We start from the raw sequence: 20,903 nt of genomic DNA, 5'->3' as shown, positions 1-20,903 counted from the left end.
TATAAACTCAACATATATATATATATATATATATATATATATATATATATATGTATGTGTGTATATATATATATATATATACATACATATATAGATATGTATATATATGCATATATATATATATATATATATATATATATATATATATATATATATATATATATATATATATATATATATATATATATATATACACAGTATATATACATGCACGAAAGGACAGATTTTAAAAAAATCTTAAAAAAAGAAAATAAAATGTAGTTTTTTTTAGTCGGGGTTACCCGCGGGCCGGACTTTTGACGAGCGTAGACTGGGGACCGCTACTTTAGATAACGACGGAGATTCCGAGAAAAAGACACGGCTCCCAGACAAAATGGTGCAGAGAGAATAAAACTAGAGCTCAGGCCTGAGTGTCCATCAAGTGTCGGTCGTTTGGCTCTCCTGTGCATTTTGCCAACTTCTAATATGAAATGCTATTGAAAAAAAATATATATTTTTCATTAAAAGGGATTCCCCAGCAGGGAGCTCAATCAACCTCTCCTGGCTATGTAAAAAGACATCCACCCAGAAACAGAGTAAAACCTTATTTTTAACTTCTGCATTAATTTGAGTACGGAGAAACTATCATCAATGACTGCTGATGTATTTGAATATTTTAAATGTAAACTACATATCGCTTGCATGAACAGTGAAGACAGGGCAAAGACCCTCCACCTCGAAGGCGGAGATGGGCATGTGGCAGTGGCATCCGCAGGCCACCAGGGCGAGCTGTTGGCCAAGAAGATGAAGGACGAGGGGCCCCTTGAAGAAGACGCCAGTGAAGACAGGGCAAAGACCCTCCACCTCGAAGGCGGAGATGGGCATGTGGCAGTGGCATCCGCAGGCCACCAGGACGAGCTGTTGGCCAAAAAGAGGGAGGACGAAGGCGCCCGGCCAGACAGTGAGAACGGCAATGCAAAGAAGGCGCCACCTGCTGACAACAAAAAGGCAGCAGAGAAAGTAGACAGTAAGGAAGAACCAGAAAATAAAAAGCTGAAAGGGGGAGTGGACAAGATGGAGGAAGAAGAAGCTAAAGAACATGCTCCACAAGAAGTACCTGGAGAAATGCAGGAAAATTATGAAGACATTTGGAGAAGCGCTGAAGAAGAATCAAATGATGGAAAAGCTCAAGAAATTGAGAAAGGAGAAGAAGCCCTTGAAGTTAAAGAAGATGAAGATGAAGAAAAAAGCAAAGAGACTCAAGAAATTGAGAATGAAGAAATGGCAGAAAGAATTCCAGGAAATGCTAAGGACAAGGAAAAAGTCAAAGAACCTCAAGAAGTTGAGAAAAAAGAAGAAACCCTTGGAGAGAAAGAAAAGGATGAAGAGGAAAAATAAGTTTATGATGAAGAAGTTTACGTTGAAGAAGTATACATTGAAGAAGAAGTTTATGTTGATGATGATGAAGATTATGATGAGGATAACAATTATGTTAAAGAAGAAGGCAAAGATGAAGAAAATGTTGAATAATCTCAAGAAATTGAGAAAAAAGACAAAACACTTGAAGAGAGCCTGGAAGATAATGTTGATGGAGATGATGATGTAGATTATGATGAAGACAACATTTATGTTAAAGAAGAAGGTAAAGATGAAGAAAAAGTTAAAGAATGTCAAGAAATTGAGAAAAAAGAGAAAAAACTTGAATAAATCCTGGAAAATTATGTGGATGACGTCGAAGATGATGATGATGATAATGATGATGATGAAGAAGAATCTGATAAAGAAGAGAAGGAGGATGATGATGATGATGACGTCACTCAAGAAATTGAGAAAGACGAAGAAATAATTGATGAAAGACGGGAAGTTGATGAAGATAAAGAGAATGAGGAAGAAATGAAAGAAAGCAATGCCAAGGGACCGTACTCCATGCTCACTAAGGAGGAACTCATCTCCCTGGTGATAAAGCAAGAAGAGCTGCTAAGAGCAGCGGAGAAAAGAGTCGCGGAAGAAGAAGAGAGGAGAAAGACTGAAGAAAAGGTTAAGGAGGAAGAAGAGAAGAGGATGAGAAGCAAAAAAGAAGTCCGAGTCGGCGGTGGCACTCTCCCAGCGGACTGCACAGGAAGTGAGGAGTTGGCAGACGCGGCGGTTGCTATGGCAGCGGCCCCACAGCAACACCGGCGCCATGAAAGCCTCGGCGTAAGCAAAGTGGTGCAGATTCAAAACCAGAAGGAGAGAGCAAGGGAGGAAGAAGACAAGCGGCTGGGGCAGTTTTTTCCCGCTCCTTCAAAGGATGGGGCGAGGGGAGTAGGCTCTGCCAGACTGAAGCCCGGTTTCGAACTGGCGGGGGAGGTATGTGGAGAGACTGAGCCGACGAGCCGACAGCGGGATAGGACAAATGCCGGTCCTACCCGGGATGGCGGCCAGGAGGCGGGGCATGCAGCGGAGAGAAGAGGCGGGACGCACTCGGAGTGCCGCTGCAACCAGCCAAGCCAGGTGCGTACAGCACACACCTGCGCTAAATCGGTTCATCTTCTGCTGCAGTACAAAAGAGGCGAACGAGGAACGATCGAGGCAGAAGTAGGAAAAGGAACATGCGATAACAACGACCACGACGAGGAAGACCCAGATTACGATGAGACCCCCCACCAGACACAGACAGCGGACACCGAAAGGTGTCACAGCAACCCACGCACGGATGGGAGGAAGTCCGTCACAAAGACATATTATCAGCCATTTTGTTTCGCAGTATTATGCAAAAGCTAATTTTCTTACATTCTGGTTCCTGCTGATTTATATTTGGGTCTGCATAAGTCCTGAAAAATAGCGCGCGTCCGCCTTCGTAGTCTGTGGAGACAACATAGTCGATAAGCTTCATCTTTTTCTCTTCTTGTTGTTCTTGTTATGGGACATCCATCCTCCGCTGTTGCCATTTCTAACATAAAGTAGTGTAAAGTTCTTAATTATATCTGTCAGTAAACTCGTCATTAAAGGGCTAAAACATACCGGTGGAGTGAGTTTACATTATTCACCCAAGGAACTTTAGTTATTAGAGAGTTCCGGTCGGACGAGTTTTCACGGGACACATTTCCGGCGACTCCGTTATTCATTTAAGTACAGTCTGAATGTCATTAAAACAGTTAGCGCCACCTTTTGAAACTTCTTTCACTCCGGTCCTTGCACGCTACACCGCTTCAACAAAAATGACGGGGAGAAGACGCTGTCGAAGGTGAGCCACGTAAATAGGACCGCCCACAAAACGGAGCATCTTGAAGCTACTGTCAGGAAGCGGCTTGACGATGATCTGTAAAACATAATCAATGCAACATTTTGACCAAAGAACTGCAATTACATGTTATATAGACCACAAGGAATTGTTTTCCATTAACAAAAAAATAAATAAAAATAATATGACTATTAATGCACCCTATAATCCGGTGCGTCTTTTGTATAAAAACAGATCAAAAATAGACCATTCTTTGGCAGTGCGCCTTATAGTCTGGTGCGTCCTATGGTCCGGAAAAGATGGTAATCCCCCAGTCCTACAATTCAGTAGTTGAGGATTTAAAAAAAAATAAAAATCCGTTGTTGGTTGTACTTTTTAAAGTATGTGTAAATATCATTTACAAACCCCGTTTCCAAATGAGTTTGGAAATTGTGTTAGATGTAAATATAAACGGAATACAATGATTTGCCAATCATTTTCAACCCATATTCATTTGAATATGCCATAAAGACAACATATTCGATGTTCAAACTGATAAATGATTTTTTTTTGCAAATAATCCATCCATCCATCCATTTTTTGCCGCTTATTTCCTCTAGGGTCGCGGGGGGCGCTGGTGCCTATCTCACCTACAATCGATCGGAATGCCCTGTACACCCTGGACCAGTCGCCACCTCATCGCAGGCAAATAATCATTAAACTTTAGAATTTGATGCCAGCAACACATGACAAAGAAGCTGGGAAAGGTGGCAATAAGTACTGATAAAGTTGAGGAATGCTCATCAAACACTTATTTGGAACACCCCACAGGTGGCGCATAAAACAAGTGTTGTTAAAAGAAAAGGTGATGTAACACAGTGGTGAACATGCCCTTTCGCAACTACTTTGGCATGTGTTGCAGCCATGAGATTCTAAGTTAATTACTATTTGCAAAAAAAAAAAATTAAGTTTATTAGTTTGAAAATTAAATATCTTGTCTTTGTAGTGCATTCAAATGAATATAGGTTGAAAATAATTTGCAAATAATTGTATTCCGTTTATATTTACATCTAACACAATTTCTCAACTCATAGGGAAACGGGGTTTGTAAAATATCTGAATGTATTCCCCTGTTTTGTATTATTTGCAATTAAGGCAGGAAATTTAATTGAATTTAAGTATTTATTTCAAACCTGCAAATTACAACAACACTTTTTTCTTTTTTTACATCTTGGTTTAGGTATTACTGTAATTTGTTAGTTTTAAAGTACCAGAGGCCATTCTCATCAAGATAAGCCAAAACAATGCCAGTAAATTTTGGTATGGGAGAAAATAAGACATGGAAAATGTCGTATTGGCACCAAAAACAAGTTTTGGTCACAAATAAATAGAAATATTGGTAAATGGTAAAATGGTAAATTTTCTGTATTTATAAAGCACTCTACTATATCTGGAATGATACCCAAAGTGCTTTACATTATCTTTCACATTCATACACTAATGGGGAAACATTGAAACATTTAAAAAAAAAAAAAAAAAAAAGACTTTTTTTTTTAGTAATACTTTTTTGCAATACTTTTTTGGATCATGATGTTTTTGAAAGTTTCTTTAATGGAACCCGGACGTAAAACAGTTATGCAGACATGTGTAATTCAGTGTCAAGGAAGCATGAAGCAAGCAAACACAAATCAAAAAAACATTTTTAAAATTCACAAACAATCACCAGGATACAGGCACACTGTCGAACAATAAAATATAATATCTAATAAACCAATAAAATTATTGTGATTAAAGTGCTAGGGCATAACACATTTGAAAAAAAAATCACAATGTGAGTTTTAGTTCCAGTTTTTATATTTGTGTACATGGTTATTGTTTTGTGTGTTTCACACGTTTTTATTTTTAACACTTCCTTTTTCACATCGGCTTCTGTTTTTCCACGGCCTCACTTCTCCTTTTTATGGCTGCAAATTAATGGCTGTGATGTTCCATGCCCTGGTTTATTCACAATGCTTACAGTCGCGATCAAAAGTTTACATACACTTGTAAAGAACATAATGTCATGGCTGTCTTGAGTTTCCAATAATTTCTACAACTCTAATTTTTTTGTGATAGAGTGATTGGAACACATACTTGTTGGTCACAAAAAAACAACATTATTTTATTAATTTATTATGGGTCTACTGAAAATGTGAGCAAATCTGTTGCGTCAAAAATATACATACAGCAATGTTAATATTCAGTTACATGTCCCTTGGCAAGTTTCACTGCAATAAGGCACTTTTGGTAGCCATCCACAAGCTTCTGGTTGAATTTTTGACCACTCATCTCGACCAAATCAGTGCAGTTCAGCTGAATTTGTTGGTTTTCTGACATGGACTTGTTTCTTCAGCATTGTCCACATGTTTAAGTCAGGACTTTGGGAAGGCCATTCTCAAACCTTAATTCTAGCCTGATTTAGCCTTTCCTTTACCACTTTTTTTGTGTGTTTGGGGTCATTGTCCTGTTGGAACACCCAAATGCGCCCAAGACCCAACCTTAGGGCTGATGATTTTAGGTTGTCCTATTTCATTGTCCAATTTACTCTCTGTAAAGCACAAGTTCCATTGGCAGCAAAACCGGCCCAGAGCATAATACTACCACCATCATGCTTGACGGTGGGTGTAGTGTTCCTGGGATTAAAGGCCTCACCATTTCTCCTCCAAACATATTGTTGGGTATTGTGGCCAAACAGCTCAATTTCTTTTTCTTATGACATCACTTGGACAAAGATAAGACCTTTTGGAGGAAATTTCTGTGGTCACATAAAAAAAAAAAAGTGATTATTACATTTTAACAGAATTGTAGAAAGAAAATGTTAGAAGAGAAAGTAAGCAGATATTAACAGTAAATGAACAAGTAGATTAATAATTAATGTTCTACCCCTTGTCCTTAATAATGTTGACGAAATAATAGAATGATAATTGTAGAAATATATTACTGCATACGTCAGCAGACTAATTCGGAGCCTTTGTTTATTTACTTACTACTAAAAGACAAGTAAAATACTTGTATGTTCTCGGTTTTATTTAAGGACTAAATGGCAATGAGAAACATACGTTTAATGTACACTAGGATTTTTTTGTTAAAATAAAGACAATAATGACATTGTTTGTGGTCCCCTATATTTAGTAAAGTACCGATATGAACTGAAATGCTTTTGGCACCGAGCACCCACTGGCGGAAATGTAGATCGGACAAGGTATCCATTCTATTTACCGTACATTTTCATTGCTGTAAAATATAGCAGGCGCTCACATCCGGGAAAATGTTGCATCCTGACAAGGCTTAGGAATTGATCCGTGTTTGATGTGGAGACGCAGCATAAACACAGCATATCAGCCGTGCATTTGCATTCTGCTGATCACGTCGTTACTCACAAAGGACATTTGTTTTCACATTTTCCTTTTAGGAATGCATCAATTGAGAATAGTATTTTGTTCACACTTACGATGGCAGATGGAAGCTAACAAGAAACGTGGATGATTCAGTACAAATCAAGGGCATAACCTTCCGTGACAACCTCAGTTTCACTCACACCTTAGAGACTTTGTTCTTGGTCTTTGGGTGGTGATGACAGCGAGCCAAATGCACTGGTGGGGTTTTTGTAGCCTGTTGATGAGAATATGGGTTTTTCTTCCCAGCATGCTTTGTTTGTTGTACAGTGATTAGGTTGTAATCTCTGCTGGTTTATGCAAATGCATTTATTTTCCCTTGACCTGCGTAAAACTAGGATTGTCCTGACCCAATATCATCATCATCATCATCATCGGCGGTCACTCGAAGCGAGTATGACAATCCTCCTGGTAGGGGTGTATCCCTTTATGGAGGATGCCTGTGCGTGACTTTGTTTGATGTGGGGAGACTGCTGCACAGACAGTCACCACACCATCCTTGACAGATCCGGGTCAGGGTCCTGTGGCATGGAGCCCAAGACGACTGGGGACCCTTTTCTGCTGCAGCCTTCTCCCGCCATCACAGCCGTTGTGAGGCTCCATAGGGTTAGCAATCATCCTCCACCTGTTCCGCCTGCTGTGTTCTTGGGTAGTTTTTTCCCTATAACTGGGCCCACATGGATGTGGAGGTGCCTTCTTCTGCCATCGCAGCCGTTAAGTCTCATCTTAAAACTCATTTGTATACTCTAGCCTTTAAATAAACCCCCTTTTTACACCAGTTGATCGGCAGTTTCTTTTCTTTTTCTCCTATGTCCCCCTCTCCCTTGTGAAGGGGGTTCAGTCCGGTGGCCATGGATGAATAACTGGCTTTCCAGAGACGGGACCCAGGATAGACCGCTCGCCTGCGTATTGGTTGGGGACATCTCTGCGGTGCTGATCCGCCTCCGCTTGGAATGGTTTCCTGCTGGCTCCACTTTGGACTGGACTCTCACAGTTATGTTAGATCCACTCAACATCCATTGCATTAGGTCCCCTGGGGGGGACGAGGTGGTGGCGGGGGAGGGGGATGGGGGTGGTAGGAATATTTGCGGTCCTCTTCAAGGTTTCTCATAGTCACTGTCACCTACATTCCACTGGGGTGAGTTTTTCCTTGCCCTTATGTCGGCCCTACCGAAGATGTCGTTGTGGTTTGTGCAGCCCTTTGAGACACTTGTGATTTAGGGCCATATAAATAAACATTGATTGATTGATTGATTGATTTACAGGTGAACAGGCTAATTGGGAACAGGTACATTTACTTATCAACTGACATCTAAAATATTCCATAAAAACTCAGATAGAAGCAGTCGTGCTGCATGTTTACTTGTGCAAAAGCTGGATAGCCAGTTAGCATCTAAATGTCCTCCAATAAGCACAGAAGGTTGGGACTTTTCTTGGTTTTTAGTCCAGTCAATTCACTCTTACAGACCTCACCTCCAGTGCCATCCCCCAGAGCACCGACTCCCCCCAGGGCTGCGTCTTGAGTTCGCTTCTGTTCACATTGAAGACCCATGACTGCTGTTCCAGGTCCACTGCTAACCGCATTGTGAAGTATGCGTACGACACGACAGTAGTCCGTGCCAACAGCGACATGGACTACAGGAAGGAGGCGAAGCATCTGGTTGACCGGTGTAGAACCAACAACCTGGTCTTGAACGTCGACAAGAGATCGTTCAGGAAGCACCAGTCCAGCCATGCTCAACTCTTCGTCAACGGCACAGCGGTGGAGATCGTAAGCAGCACCAAGTTCCCTGGAGTGCAGATAACTGACAGTATGACCTGGTGCCTTCACACCGGAGCTCTTGCAAAAAGAGCTCAGCATCGTATGCACTTTTTGCGTCGGATGAAAAGAGCACAGTTCCCTTCCCCCGTTCTCACCGCATTCTACAGCTTCACTGTAGAGAGCCTACTTACCTACTGCATCTCTGTATGGACTGGAGCCTCCAGTGCCTCAGACTGGAAGTCTCTGCAGAGAGTGGTGAGGACGGCGGAAAAGATCATCAGGACTCCTCTTCTTCCTATCCAGGAGATTGCAAAAAGCCGCGATCTCCTGACCAGGGCTCAGAAAATCTGCAGAGACTCCTCCTTAGAATCCTGAGTTAATGCGATAAAAGCAATACAACATTTATTCAAGAAAAACTCTTAAACCGAACATGCAATATCTCTAACAATGACTGTATTAAAGTATCTTTATCAGTTTTACTAGAAACATGTGCTTTTGTAAGGTTTCCAAACACTAAACTTTGCTTTTTTACTCAATTTGACAGTAATGTTCTTAGAAACCTGAGCTAATACGAAAAAAGCAATAAAACTGTATTTAGGAAAAACTCCTAAACCGAAAATGCAATGTGTCTAACAATGACTGTATTAATGTGTCTTTGTGAGTTTTACGAGAAACATGTGGTGCTGTAAAGTTGACAAATACCAAATATTAGTTTTTTTACTCAATAGGACAGTAATGTTCTTAGAATCCTGAGCTAATGCGAAAAAAGCAATAAAAAATGTATTCAAGTACCACTCCTAAACCAAACAGGCAATATGTCTATGAGTTTGACTAGAAACATGCTGTTGTAAGGTTTCCAAACACAAAACTTAGTTTTTTACTCAATAGGACAGCAATGTTTTTGGAAACCTGAGCTAATACGAAAAAAGCATTAAAAATGTATTCAAGAAAAACTCCTAAATCGAAAATGCATTGTGTCTAATAATGACTGTAATAATGTATCTTTGTAAGTTTTACTAGAATCATGTGCTGTTGTAAGGTTTCTAAGCACAAAACTTCGTTTTTTACTCAATATGACAGTAATGTTCTAAGAATCCTGAGATAATGCGAAAAAAGCAAAAAAAAATGTATTCAAGAAAAACTCCTAAACGAAACATGCAATAGATAGATAGATAGATAGTACTTTATTTATTCCGTCAGGAGAGTTCCTTCAGGAAAATTACAATTTTCAGCACAATCCCATTCAAGATCAGACATACATTAAAGGGAGACAGAACAGGATCGCTGCCGGCTTCCAGCGCCCCTTACAAAAAAAGATGAGATAAAGGTAAACAAGCGGGGGAGAAAAAAATAGAAGATAAAATTTAAAAAATCGGTCTTAGCCTGGGCCTTGGAGAGGGGGTGCAGACTGAGGCCGAGGGGAAAAAAAACAACAACTCACAGCCATAGTACACATCCCTCTTCCATGTGTGTGAGAGGGAAACATCAAACATCAAAGAACACATAGGACATTAAAGACATTAAAGCAGCAGATACAACCAGACACTCCTACATACAGCTATGAATAAAAAGTAAAAGAAACATATCCACTGTGGTGGCCTCTGCGGTGTTCCACGCCATCGTCCGCTTGGGTGGAGGGAGCATGGCCAGAGACAGAAGCAGACCCAACAAAGCAACCAAGACAGCCGACTCCACTCTCGGCCAGTGTCCAGTCCGAATGGATGAGCGAGGATATGTCCAAGAAGACTGAGGTGTCCGACACCTGCTCACCCAGCCAAGACACCACAAAGCCTCTCGGTCCCAGCGCTCAGTGCTAGCTCCGCAGTCCTGTCCCCTCATCCGCATCTCCTCCAGTCTCTCCAAACTGACTACGGTGTGGCAGAGACCCAGCAGCTGGTCTCCATGGCCAAAAGGCTCCCGGGAGGCAGATCCAGAAGTCCACAAAAAAAAGCACCACAGAGGTCACGGAAGTGCCACCCCTTGTCACACAGTCCCAAAGGGTCCCGGACCAAAAGGCAAAAAAATATAATAACACATGAAAACAAGAGGGAAACACAAAAGGATGACACAAGAGCACAGAGCTCCTGCCTACAGCAGCCACTACAGCAGCGCCATCTTGGCAAAAAAAAAAATGTCTGAGTTTGACTAGAAATGTGCTGTTGTAAGGTTTCGAAACACAAAAATATATATTTTTTTACTCAATATGACAGTAATGTTCTTAGAATCCTGAGATTCTAAACCACACATGCAACATGTCTAATAATGCCTGTAATAATGTATATTTATCAGTTTTTCAAAAAACATGTGCTTTTGTAAGGTTTCCAAACACTTAACTTTGTTTTTTTACTCAATATGACAGTAATGTTCTTGGAATCCTGAGCTAATGCAAAAAAAAGCAATAAAAAATGTGTTCAAGAATAGCTCTGAAACCAAACATGCATAATGTCCAATCATGCTTGTATTAATGCATCTATGTGAGTTGTACTAGAATTAAGTGCTTTTGTTAGGTTTGCAAACACGAAAAACATTTTTTTTACTCAATATGAGAGAAATGTTCTTAGAATCCTGAGCTATTGCGAAAAAAGCAATACACATTCATTCAAACATAACTACTAAACCAAACATGCAAAATGTCTATTAATGCCTGAAATAATGTATCTTTGTGTGTTGTACTAAAAACATGAGTTTTGTAAGTTTTCCAAACACAAAAAATGTTTTTTTTTTTACTGAATATGACAGTATAATTGACATACTAAATATGAAAGTTATATAAACATAACTCCAAAACCAAACATGCAATATGTCTACTATTTTATTATTCAATAGGACATTAATGTTCTTAAAATCCTGAGATAATGCAAAAAGAGCAATAAAAAAGATATTCAAGAAAAACTCCTAAACCGAACATGCAATATGTCTAATATTGACTGTATTAATGTATCTTTGTAAGTTTTACTAGAAACATGTGCTTTTGTAAGGTTTGCAAACACAACAATTGTTTTTTTTACTCAATATGATGGTAATGTTCTTAGAAACCTGGGCTACTGCGAATAAAGCAATACAAATGTATTCAAACATAACGCTTACACCAACTATGCACAAGTTCTACTAATGGCTGAAATTATGTATCTTTGTGATTTTTACTAGAAATATTATTTTACTCAATATGACAGTTTATTTATCATACTAAATATGAAAGTTAAATAAACATAACACCAAAACCAAGCATGCAACATGTCTAAGTTGTACTAGAATCAAGTGTTTTTGTAAGATTTGCAAAATACAAAAATTATTTTTTTTACTCAATATGACAGTAATGTTCTTAGAATCCTGAGCTATTGCGAAAAAAAAAGCAATGAAAATGTATGCAAACTTAATGTCATGATCCGTTACCTGGGTCATGGTATGATTTATGTTTGGTAATCTTTCTGTTTCAGTCTGTTTCCTGGGTGCACCCTCTTTCCCTGTTTTCTGTTGGTTTCCATGGGCACTGATTCTCTTCACCTGTCTTAATCTAGCAATTAGTGTTCCCACCAGGTGTTTAGGTTAAGCACGCCCCTTTATATGTTCCTGTCACCCAGCAGTAGTGGCTGAGTCAATGTTTGCTATAGGCAACTTTTACGTTTCTCCTGGTTTTTCTCCTCGCTGTAGTGATTTGATACACACTAGCATTCCTTGTTTTTTCACCCTTGGTGACATTTTGGTTTTGTTTAGCTCCACACTTGTTAGTGTCCTCAGTTTATATTTTTGATCCTGCCTTTATTTATTAACAGACTTCATCTTACCTCCACGCTGCTCCAGCTTGTCTTCCGTATTGGAAGGAACGCTACCAGCGCAGTTATGTGCCCCCGAAGACGTAACACTTAACTACTACACCAACCATGCAAAATGTCTATTAATGCCTGAAATAAAGAATTTTGTGAGTTTTACCAGAAAAAATAGCTTTTGTAAGTTTCGCAAACACAAACATTTTTGTTACTCAATATGACAGTATACTTGTCATACTAAATATTAAAGTCATATAAACATAACTTCAAAACCAAACATGCAAAATGTCTAACAATTGCTGAAATATTGTACATTTGTGAGTTTTACTAGAAAAATATGCTTCCTTAAGTTTTGCAAACACCAACAAATGTTTTTCTACTCAATATGACAATATAAATATAATACTAAATATGAAAGCTATATAAACATAACTCCAAAACCAAACATGAACTATGCCTAATAATGCCTGTATAATGTATTTATGTGAGTTTTACTAGAATCGAGTGCTTTCGTAAGGTTTGCAAACACAAAAATGTATTTTTTTTACTCAATACAACAGTAATGTTCTTAAAATACTGAGCTATTGTGAAAAAAGCAATACACATTTATACAAACATAACTCCTAAACCAAACATGCGAAATGGCTAATAATGCCTTGGAACAATGTTTATTTGTTAGGGACGGCGTGGCGCAGTGGGAGATTGGCCGTGCGCAACCTGAGGGTCCCTAGTTCAAATCCCACCTAGTACCAACCTCATCACGTCCGTTGTGTCCTGAGCAAGACACTTCACCCTTGCTCCTGATGGGTGCTGGTTGGCGCCTTGCATGGCAGCTTCCTCCATCAGTGTGTGAATGTGTGTGTGAATGGGTAAATGTGGAAGTAGTGTCAAAGCGCTTTGAGTACCTTGAAGGTAGAAAAGCGCTATACAAGTACTACCCATTTATTTATTTATTTATTTGTGAGTTTTAATAGAAACATGAGCTTTTGTAAGTTTTGCAAAAACAACATTTTTTTTACTCAATATGACAGTATAATTGTCATACTAAATATGAAATTTTTATAAACATAACTCCAAAACCAATCTTGCAATATGACTAATAATGCCTGTATTAAAGGGAAACATTATAACCAGACCTATGTAAGCGTCAATAAATACCTTGATGTTGCATAAAAAAGACCATATGTTTTTTTAACCGATTTCCGAACCCTAAAAGGGTGAATTTGGCGATTTAAAGGCCTTTCAATTGTTCGCCTGTCGAAGCAATGACCTTTCACCCGTGACGTCACGTCATGAAGCAACCCGATATTTTCTCAAACACATTACTCACACCAAATCTAATCAGCTCTGTTATTTTCCGTTTTTTCGACTGTTTTCCGTACCTTGGAGACATCATGCCTCGTCGGTGTGTTGTCGGAGGGTGTAACAACACGAACAGAGACGTATTCAAGTTGCACCAGTGGCCAAAAGATGCAAAAGTCCCTCTTTTGTTCTGCACACTTTACCGACGACAGCTATGCTTCGACAGAGATGGCACAGAGATGGCAAGAATGTGTGGATTTCCTGCGACACTCAAAGCAGATGCATTTCCAATGATAAAGTCAATGAAATCACAAAGGTGAGTTTTGTTGATGGTATTGACTTATGTGCTAATCAGACATATTTGGTCACGGCATGACTGCAAGCTAATCGATGCTAACATGCTATTTAGGCTAGCTGTATATACATATTGCATCATTATGCCTCATTTGTAGCTATATTTGCATCCAGCCTTTCCCTCCACCCACATTTAATGCCAAACAAACATACTAATCGTTGGTTAGAGGGAAATAGCCGAATTCGTCCGCACTTCCTCCCGTGTTGTGATATGGCTCAAAAGCTTCTGCTTGTTCTTTAATTTCGTTTTCGGTACCTGCCTCCACACTCCAACCATCCGTTTCAATATATGCGGAATCTGTTGAATCGCTTGCGCCGCCGAAATACGAGTCTGAATCCGAGCTACTATGCTATACCTTTATGTACTATCCGTCATGTTTGTTTGTGGTGGCTTCACGCAGTGACGTCACAGGACAATAGACGGGTGGATATAGCGATGGTGTAAATCAGGCACTTTGAAGCCATTTGTCGGGATATTGCGTAATGGGTAAAATTTTGAGAAAAACTTCGAAAAATAAAATAAGCCACTGGGAACTGATTAGTTTTGGTTTTAACCCTTCTGAAATTGTGATAATGTTCCCCTGTAATGTATTTATGTGAGTTTTACTAGAATCAAGTGCTTTTGTAAGGTTTGCAAATACAAAAAATATTGTTTTTCTCAATTTGACAGAATAACTGTCACACTCAATATGACAGTTTTTTAAACAACACTCCTAAACCAAACATGCAAAATGGCTAATAATGCCTGAAACAGTGTAAAAGTCGATATCCCAACCATCCAGTGTCAAAACTTGATTGAGCAAAAGAGCTACAGAAATAATTAAGACTGTTGTAGAGAAAATTAAGTGAACAAAAGTTTTTGCAACTGTTATGTAAAAGAAACGGGGTAGGATTAAATAAGCTCTGCTTCTTCCTACTCCTTTTCAAACATGTTGAAAAGAGAAACTGGAAATTGTGATGTATCATGTTGTATGCTTGCATGTTCCAAATAAACTCGGAACTCAAACTCAAACTCAATTATTAATTATTTTTTTATTCGCAACATATCACAACATTCTGTGGTAAATGTGTACCTGTACTTCAACAACACTGCAAAAAGTCAGTGTTCAAAAAAAATAAATACAAATACAAATAGTAGGGGTATTTTACTTGAACTAAGCAAAATTGTCTGCCAATAGAAAAAAAAAAATTTGGCCTGTCAAGACTTTCCAAAGTAAGTCAAATAAGCCAACCTCAATGAACCCCCAAATACCTTTAAATAAGTATATTCTTACTAATAAAAAGTGCACTTTTCTTAACAAAAAAAAAAGAGACCCTTTTTCTCAATATGTTGAAAAATATTCTTAAATAAGGCTCCTGTAGAACTTTTTAGAAGTTATTGGACTCAAATACTAGGGTGGCCTCAATAGCCCTGCTGTAGTGTGTAGCACGCTGGGAATTATCTGTGATGGAAGAATGCACTGCACATGTGATGGAGGAATGCACAATGTAGGGTTGAAATTCTACTGAATTTGCATTAAATCAGGTTGTTTTAGCTAATAATCATGCTACAAGATCTAGCATGTTGCGTTCAATGTTTATTTCCATTACTACCCGTGGAAAGTTTCCAACTTTGAAATATTCCCGGAATTCTGCAACCCTACTTAGGATACGATGAGAACATGACAATGGAAAAAAGAACTTGTCAGTTGGGGTGCTGAACCACTGCACTGCAAAAAAGTCAGTGTTCAAAAACAAGAGGAAAAAATGCAAAAATTATGGGTATTTTATTTGAACTAAGCAAAATGATCTGCCAATGGAACAAACAAATGTGGCTTGTCAAGACTTTCCAAAACAAGTAAAAGTAACTAACCTCAATGAACCCCAAAATACCTTAAAATAAGTTTATTCTCACTAATTGTCATGTTTTGTTTGTCATGTTCTGTTTGGTTTTGGACTCAATGTGCTCTCTTGTTGGTTTTTGTCACCATGACAACTCATTAGTTTTCACCTGTCATGTCACGCACCTGATTCACTTGGACTCATGCCCCTGTTAATCACCAAAGCCCTATTTGAGCCTGTAGTTGCCAGGCAGTCAGCCTGGCGACATCACCCTCTACACACCCTTTTTATCCATGCTGATGATCCATGCGGCACTTTTTCATACTCTTTTCTCGTTCCATGTAAGTTTTCGTTATTCATGCCATAGTTTGCAAGATTTGTTTTATGTCCATAGTTTACGTTATGGTAATAGTTTTTGTTTTCTTGGCCAAATTTTGTACCTCCGCTGTGAGTGCCTTTTGTTTGTTCCTGTTTATAGTATAATTAAAAGATGTCATTACCGTCACGCCATGTCCGATTCAGTCGGTTTGCACCATGGGAAAACAAACCACACCATAGTCCACGCCTTGACACTAAAAACAAGTGCACTTTTCTTGGTAGGAGAAATAAATAGACCTTTTTGCTCAATATAATGAAAAATATTCTTAAATAAGTAAATGCTAGTGCCATTATCTTGACATAATGATATGCGCTTGAAATCATGTTTTTTTTCATGTTTGAAATATGAAAGTATTTGGTGCGATCCGTTACTCGGATCTTCGCATATTGTTTATTGTTCCTTTGTCTCATTCTCCGTCTGACCAGCTTACTTCCTGTTTAGTCAGTCACCTTGGTTACACATTGATTTCACCTGCTCCTCGTTTTCCACACACACCTGGTTCTCCTTGATTGATCCCCATATAAGCTTTCCTCTTTTCTTTGTTCAGTCTGGGTTCATAATTTGCCTTTGAGCAACAGTATCGACTGACTTCACGTATGTATATTCTCGCTAGATTTTCACGCTAAGCCTTTGTTTTATTCCAGCTCTCACGGCGATGAATGGTTTTTCCTATTTGTGTGCCTTCATGCCAGTCTTAGTTTTTCTCTTTTCTATTCCTAGCTTTTATGCTAGCGCCCTTGCTTTATTTTGTCTGTTAGCTCCAGTATTTTTGTTCGTAGCCTGCTTTTGTTAAGTTTAACGAATCATTTAAACTTACCATTGCTGTGTTCTTGTCGACGCATCCACGGAGGGACAAACTCGGCATTACTATGCCAATCAGTCATTACATTATTACTTTAATAAAGTAGTTTTATACTTGTGAGTGTTGATGACACAGCTTTGCAACAGTTGATGTTCTAGTTTCAAGCATGTTTTACTCAATGTAGGTCATCAAATCTCAGCAACAAGCTGTAATATCTTAGTGAATTAATTTAGGACCATAACCCTTAAAACAAGTAAAACACTAACATAAAATCTGTTTAGTGAGAAGAATGATCTTATCAGACAGAAAATAAGCAAATGTCACCCTTATTTGAGATATTTAATCCTACTTAGATGTCAGTTTTTGCAGTGAATAGCTAACAGTTTCTCTGAGGAGAGCCACATATTGGCCTGACATTTTCCACACGGCTCAGCCAATCCGGAGGTTTGACAAACAGTATTATTTTCCCTCAACAGGGGGAGATGTGGCTCTGTCAGGTCCGTCTGGTTCCCCGTGTCAGTCAAAAGGTGCCTTGGCGAGGTGCTTTGCTTCCAGGGCAGATGCTACCTCACAAAACTTGCAGTCTGCCGATCTCGTTTGAACCCTGCTGTATTTATGTCGGTTTTAACAGGATTTCCATTGCAACGTGTCATTCCCCTGCATTCTTCTACTTTACAGGATGAATTCTTAAATGAACCGGGAGCCGCAGAAAGGAGTTTTTATGCAGCTTCGGCATGTGTGTTGCACATGAGGGGCTTTGGCGTCGCTTATTCCTGAGGTAATGTAACCTTTGACAAAAATAACCTTTGACAGTGTGTGTTAGAAGGAATGAAAGCAAGCTAACATCCCAAGACTGCTGTCTCAGGAGTTGGTGTGCATACTGGAGCCTGGCCTGTCAAAACGCTATTAGCATTGCTGTTAAATGATTCAAATGTGTAATCAGATTCTTAGAAATTATTCATTATTTAATCACTTTGCAACTATGTTTGCAATATGAACATAGGGGTGAATAACTATAAATTCCCATGTACTGTAGTACCAATATTATGGAACAGGTACAAAAATATAATTTTGATACTCTTTGGTACTTTTTTAAATAAAATGTGGACCACAGAAATATGCATTATTGGCTTTATTTTAACAAAAAAATCTTAGGGTACTTAAACATATGTTTCTTATTGCCAGTTTGTCCTTAAATAAAATAGTGAACATACAAGACAACTTGTCTTTTAGTAGTAAGTAAACAAACAAAGTCTGCAGTAACACAGTGTGTCATTTTCCATTCTATTATTTTGTCAAAAGTATTAAGTACAAGTGGTAGAAAATGAATTATTTATCTACTTGTTCATTTACTGTTAATATCTGCTTACTTTCTCTTTCAACATGTTTTATCTACACTTCTGTTAAAATGTAATAATCACTTATTTAACTTATTTACTCAACGCCAAAAAAACGGAAATGCTGATTATCGGTCCTGCTAGACACCGACCTGTATTTAATAATACAACTTTAACATTTGACAACCAAACAATTAAACAAGGTGACTCGGTAAAGAAACTTGGTATTATCTTCGACCCAACTCTCTCCTTTGAGTCACACATTAAAAGCGTCACAAAAATGGTCTTCTTTCATCTCTTTAATATTGCTAAAAGTCGCTCCATTTTGTCCACTAAAGACGCTGAGATCATTATCCATACGTTTGTTACGTCTCGCCTCGATTACCGGGTCTCCCTATGTCTAGCATTAAAAGATTACAGTTGGTACAAAATGCGGCTGCTAGACTTTTGACAAGAACAAGAAAGTTTGATCATATTACGCCTGTACTGGCTCACCTGCACTGGCTTCCTGTGCACTTAAGTTGTGACTTTAAGGTTTTACTACTTACGTATAAAATACTACACTGTCTATCCCCAGCCTATCTTTCCGATTGTATTGTACCATATGTCCCGGCAAGAAATCTGCGTTCAAAGGACTCCAGCTTATTAGTGATTCCCAAAGCCCAAAAAAAGTCTGCGGGCTATAAAGCTTTTTCCATTCGGGGTCCAGTATTCTGGAATGCCCTCCCGGTAACAGTTCGAAATGCCAACTCAGTAGAAGCATTTTCGTCTCTCCCTTGTGGATGGCCATGGATGAAGTACTGGCTGTCCAGAGTCGGGACCCAGGATGGACCGCTCGTCCAGAGTCGGGACCCAGGATGGACCGCTCGCCTGTGTATTGGCTGGGGATATCACTGCGCTGCTGGTCCGCCTCCGCTTGGGATAGTTTCCTGCTGGCTCCGCTGTGGACGGGACTCTCGCTGCTGTGTTGGATCTTGCTGCTGTGTTGGATCCGCTTTGGACTGGACTATCGCGGCTGTGTTGGATCCACTATGGATTGAACTTTTACAGTATCATGTTGGTCCCGCTCGACATCGACATCCATTGCTTTCGGTCCCCTAGAGGGGGGGGTGGGGGGGGGAGGGGGTCCTCGCCAAGGTTCTTATAGTCATCATTGTCATCGACGTCCCACTGGGTGTGAGTTTTCCTTGCCCTTATGTGAGCCTACCGAGGATGTCGTAGAGGTTTGTGTTGTGGTTTGTGCAGCCCTTTGAGACACTAGTGATTTAGGGCTATATAAGTTAACATTGAATGATGGATTGATTTCTCTTCTGTTGTTTGATACTTAACATTAGTTTTGGATGATACCACAAATTTGGGTATCAATCCGATACCAAGTAGTTACTGGAATATACAATGTTCACAATTTAACTCCTCATGTGTCCAGGGACATTTCGTGAGTTTGTAAACATAATATGAATTTAAAAAAAAAAGGAAAAAAGATTTTGTGATGTTAAAAATCGATGTAATCATAGTAGTATCGACTACATACATGCGTGTACCTGGTATCATTACAGATGATATTAAGTGTAGCAAATGGGATCCTCCAGATAAGTACAGTGCAGCATGGATGGAGGAGTGGGTCTGCAGACATCTGCCTTGCCTCTGACTCCGCCCATGCCAGCAGAAGAGCCGCCTGCTTCGCCTCAGACTCCGCCCACGCCGACAGACGAGCCGCCTGCTTCGCCTCTGATTCCGTCCACAACAACAGACGTGCCGCTTCCCTTGCCTCTGGTTCCGCCCACGACGCCGCCTCCTGCATCTAAGGCGACAACGCCTGCTGCCTACACGCCAACCTCGCTTCTGGCTCCGCCCACGCCGGCTTCCACGTCTGCTGCTGCCACGCCTGCTTCGCCTCTGGCTCCGCCCACGCCGGCAGAAGAGCCGCCTGCCTTGCCTCTGACTCCACCCACACCGGCAGAGGAGCTGCCAGCTTCACCTTTGACTCCTCCCACGCCGGTAGGAGAGCCGCCTGCTCCGCCTCTGGTTCTGCCCATGACAACGCCTCCTGCTCCTACGGCGACGACACCTGCTGCTTCTACGCCTGCCTCGCCTATTGCTCCACCCACGCCGGCTTCCACGTCTGATGTTTCCACGCCGACTACGACGTACCCACCTCCTCGTGTCTGGTGGGCTGCTCCAAGGCGCCGCCCACCTCCTCGTCTCTGGACTATTCTTGGAAGCCTTTGGCGCCAACAGCAGCGACGCCCAGGACTTGGGTGCAGGACTCAAAGACTGCTGAGGTTCTGGCGCCAGTCTCGTCCGCCTCCTCAACAGCCACAGACATGGCCGTTCTGAAGTCGCTTGCCTCGCCAATTGTGGCGTCAATCTACTCGCCACTGCCACCTGGCTTGTCCCCGGTGGCTTCGGGGACACATGGCCTGGCGGCCCACCGCCAAGTCCTCCCTCCACCCTCCAATTACTTTGAACTTATTCTGTTTTTTTTTAGGGGAGGCATGTCTAGCTTGGGACGTCTGGTATCCGTCGCTTAAGGGATTTTGTATATATTAGCATTCCTTGTACTTCACCCTTGGTGAAATGTTGTGTTTGTTTTAGCTCCACGCTTGTTAGCGTCCTTAGTTTTGTATTTTTGTCCTGCGTTTTATTTATTAATAAAACTTAGTCTTACCTGCACACCATTCCTGCTTGTTTTCTGCCTTGGAAGGAACGCTACCATCACAGCCATGTGCCCCAGAAGACGTAACAGTTAAAACCGCCCATTTAG

General features: G+C 40.2%; 2 protein-coding genes across 2 annotated transcripts; both read left to right on the top strand.

Moving 5' to 3' along the window:
- The first annotated feature begins 681 nt into the window (after positions 1-681).
- LOC133559458 (high mobility group nucleosome-binding domain-containing protein 5-like) lies at positions 682-1,463 on the top strand. Its single transcript, XM_061911271.1, has one exon. It carries the CDS (start codon positions 682-684, stop codon positions 1,375-1,377), a length of 696 nt encoding a protein of 231 aa, XP_061767255.1. The 3' UTR covers positions 1,378-1,463.
- A 15,096-nt stretch (positions 1,464-16,559) lies between these two features.
- Positions 16,560-20,666, top strand: LOC133536831 (uncharacterized). Its single transcript, XM_061877469.1, has 3 exons — positions 16,560-16,594; positions 17,481-17,580; positions 19,696-20,666. The coding sequence occupies exon 3, from the start codon at positions 19,745-19,747 to the stop codon at positions 20,474-20,476; it is 732 nt and encodes a 243-aa protein (XP_061733453.1). The 5' UTR covers positions 16,560-16,594; positions 17,481-17,580; positions 19,696-19,744; the 3' UTR covers positions 20,477-20,666.
- The last annotated feature ends 237 nt before the right edge of the window (positions 20,667-20,903 follow it).

Source organism: Nerophis ophidion, linkage group LG01 (assembly GCF_033978795.1).
Source record: "Nerophis ophidion isolate RoL-2023_Sa linkage group LG01, RoL_Noph_v1.0, whole genome shotgun sequence".
NCBI lineage: Eukaryota > Metazoa > Chordata > Actinopteri > Syngnathiformes > Syngnathidae > Nerophis > Nerophis ophidion.
The sequence above is the reverse complement of the archived record's forward strand: the minus strand, read 5'-3'. Positions and strand labels throughout refer to the sequence as shown.

Bases quoted from the DNA above. Each gene is read 5' to 3' on its own strand.
- LOC133559458 (XM_061911271.1), top strand. From the start codon at position 682: ATGAACAGTGAAGACAGGGCAAAGACCCTCCACCTCGAAGGCGGAGAT.
- LOC133536831 (XM_061877469.1), top strand. From the start codon at position 19,745: ATGGATGGAGGAGTGGGTCTGCAGACATCTGCCTTGCCTCTGACTCCG.